Source organism: Helobdella robusta (assembly GCF_000326865.2).
Source record: "Helobdella robusta unplaced genomic scaffold HELROscaffold_101, whole genome shotgun sequence".
NCBI classification, from domain to species: Eukaryota; Metazoa; Annelida; class Clitellata; order Rhynchobdellida; family Glossiphoniidae; genus Helobdella; species Helobdella robusta.
Window position 1 is genome coordinate 175,417 of NW_008703577.1, and position 3,283 is coordinate 178,699.

At 25.6% G+C, this 3,283-nt stretch overlaps 1 protein-coding gene across 1 annotated transcript in view; it reads left to right on the top strand.

Annotated features, from left to right (window-relative positions):
• Window positions 1–27: 27 nt before the first annotated feature.
• Window positions 28–3,283, top strand: part of HELRODRAFT_183201 (hypothetical protein) — a gene marked incomplete at both ends in the record, with an annotated part of 4,248 nt that continues 992 nt past the window's right edge. The window contains 6 exons of the mRNA XM_009012235.1: window positions 28–91; window positions 371–430; window positions 1,430–1,562; window positions 1,936–1,991; window positions 2,305–2,410; window positions 2,936–3,048. Of these exons, the coding sequence (XP_009010483.1) occupies window positions 28–91; window positions 371–430; window positions 1,430–1,562; window positions 1,936–1,991; window positions 2,305–2,410; window positions 2,936–3,048 (532 nt within the window). The remainder of the gene's footprint in view (window positions 92–370; window positions 431–1,429; window positions 1,563–1,935; window positions 1,992–2,304; window positions 2,411–2,935; window positions 3,049–3,283) is intronic.

Here is a 3,283-nt window from a genome sequence, read left to right on the forward strand (position 1 = left end):
ATTTTCATTCATATAACCCACTAAAAAATGTCCAAGCATATGAAGATGAAACCACAGTACAACTCAAAACCTTCACACCAGAAGAAGGTGAGTTTTCTTCTTAAACACACACACACACACACACATACATACACACGCCACACACACACACACGCCACACACACACACACACATACATACACATGCCACACACACATACATACACACGCCACACACACAAACAAACACACACACACAACACTCATGCAAACAAACACGCCACACACACACACGCAAACAAACACGCCACACACAAACACCACACACACAACACACACACAAACAAACACACACACAAACACACACACACACACACGCTGTTCTTCCACAGAAGATTTCCTGATGGAAAAACACCTCCGAGCTGTTCATGTCATGGAACCTGGTGTCAGAAGTTAATAACCTACCCTCTAATTTTATCGACCTTCAAAACTTGAAAATGATAAAAAAAAAAAATTTAATCAATTTCAATTTCCTTAAAATCCATAAAGTAGTTAATTTATTATTTTTTAAAATGCATAAAGTAGCTAATTTATTAAGTACTTTATGAATTTTAAGGAGATTATAATTAAAGCAGATCAATTTATTAACTACTTTATAAATTTTAATGGAGATTAAAATTAAAGGAGATTAATTTATTAACTACTTTATGGATCCAAATTATTGACGATGGCGAAGACAACGATGTTGATGAAGATAGTAATGATAGTTTAAAATAATTATAATAATAATAATAATAATGAAATAATAATAATAATAATAAAATGACGATAGTTTTAATGTATGATATGGGCGGCGGTAACATGGAATTATAATTATAATTAAATAATATTAATAATTATAATTAAATGATATTCATAGTTATAATTAAATAATAATTATAATTATATATTATTTATAATTATCATTAAATAATATTTATAATTATAATTAAATGATATTCATAGTTATAATTATCATTAAATAATATTTATAATTATAATTAAATGATATTCATAGTTATAATTAAATAATATTTATAATTAAATATTATTTATAATTATCATTAAATAATATTTATAATTATAATTAAATGATATTCATAGTTATAATTATCATTAAATAATATTTATAATTATAATTAAATGATATTCATAGTTATAATTAAATAATATTTATAATTAAATATTATTTATAATTATCATTAAATAATATTTATAATTATAATTAAATGATATTCATAGTTATAATTATCATTAAATAATATTTATAATTATAATTAAATGATATTCTTAGTTATAATTAAATAATATTTTTAATTAAATAATATTTATAATTATAATTAAATAACATTTGTAATTATAATTAAATGATATTTATAGTTTTAATTAAATAATATTTATAATTATTATAGATAATTATGCTGATCATTTAGATAATTCTGTGACTCTGTACAAATGCGGAGTAGAGCACTACAAATTTTGCGGTATGAATGGGATCTGCTACTACTACAGCAACGACTCTAACGGTCCAATCAGAACGTGCCAGTAAGTTTTGATAATGATGGCGGTTTCGGCGCTGATGATGACGATGCTGATGAAGGTGATGATGATGATGACGGTGATAATGATGATGATTGTGGTGGTGGTGATGATGATGGTGATGTCATAGACGATAATAACGATAATGATAATGATGACGATGACGACTAAGATGATGATGATGATTGTATTAATAGTGCCGGTAATGGCAATAATATTTAATTATTAAAATTATAATTCAAAATAAATAAATAGAACGAATGAACGAATGAATGAATCAATTATGAAATAGTAAAGTAAAAAATTATAATTTAATGAGAATTAATTTAATTAAAATTAAACTCAATAAAATTAAAATTCAACCCAACGATTCCCACAGATGCAATGGTGGCTTCTTTGGAGATAACTGCGAATTCACATGGTACTATGCCAAGCGTAAGTTGTTATTATTTTTATTATTATCATTATTATTTTTATTATTGTTATTATTACTATTAGTAGTAGTAGTAGTAGTAGTAGTAGTAGTAGTAGTAGTAGTAGTAGTAGTAGTAGTAGTAGTAGTAGTAGTAGTAGTAGTAGTAGTAGTAGTAGTAAAAGTAGTAGTAGTAGTATATATTAATAATAATAATGATAACAACAATAATAATCATAAATGCTGTTAACAACAATAATAATAATTATCATTATTATCATTTATAATTATTAATTATAATTAAATCTTTAAAAAATTATATAAACCACGAAAAAGATTTTGACCGCAGTGCCCAGTTAACTCTGCTGCTATCCGTGGTCGGACTAATATTCGCTATAACCATACTTCTGGCTCTTCTCTTCGTAATATGGAGAGTCTGGAGGTGAGCTCATTATTATTATTTTAATTACTGAAAATTTATTATTATTATAATTATTATTATTATTGACTAACTATGATGATTATGATTTTATTTAAGTTTTATTTTAATTTAATTTTATTTTAATCATGACTTTTTCTCTATTAATTAATTAATTAATTATTGACTTTACGCATTTGATGAAAAATAAAAGATCTGTTTTAATTATTATTATTATTGTTATTAAATAATGCGGATTAAATGAATTATTTAGGACTGATCTACTTCTGAGATTACTTCATGACATTATACTATATATATATATATGTATATTATTATTATAGTTATTATTATTATTGTTATTAATAATAATAATGATGATAAGGTTAATATTAATATTAATAATATTAAAACTAGTTATTATAGATGTAACAATAACAACAACAACAATAATAATAATAATAAGAAGAAGAAGAAGAAGAAGAAGAGGTGGAATAATATAAATAACAATGAGAACAATAAGAAATAATTTTTACACATTCCCGCCAGAATCAGGAAGTCCAGACTGGAGAAGCAGAAGCTGGTGGCCTGCAGCTTGGACGACGACATCAACAACATCAACAACGAACTCGACAAGTTAACTCACGAGGAGAAATTAGTTAGTTGAGTTTGGCTGGGGGGGAAATTATTATGACGATGATGATGACGACGACGATGATGACTATGATGATGGTGTTATGACAATGAAGACCATGATGATGATGATGATGATGATGATGATGATGATGATGATGATGATGATGATGATGATGATGATGATGATGATGATGATGATGTAACAACGATGATGATGTAACAACGATGATGATGATGGTGATGATGATGGTGATGATGATG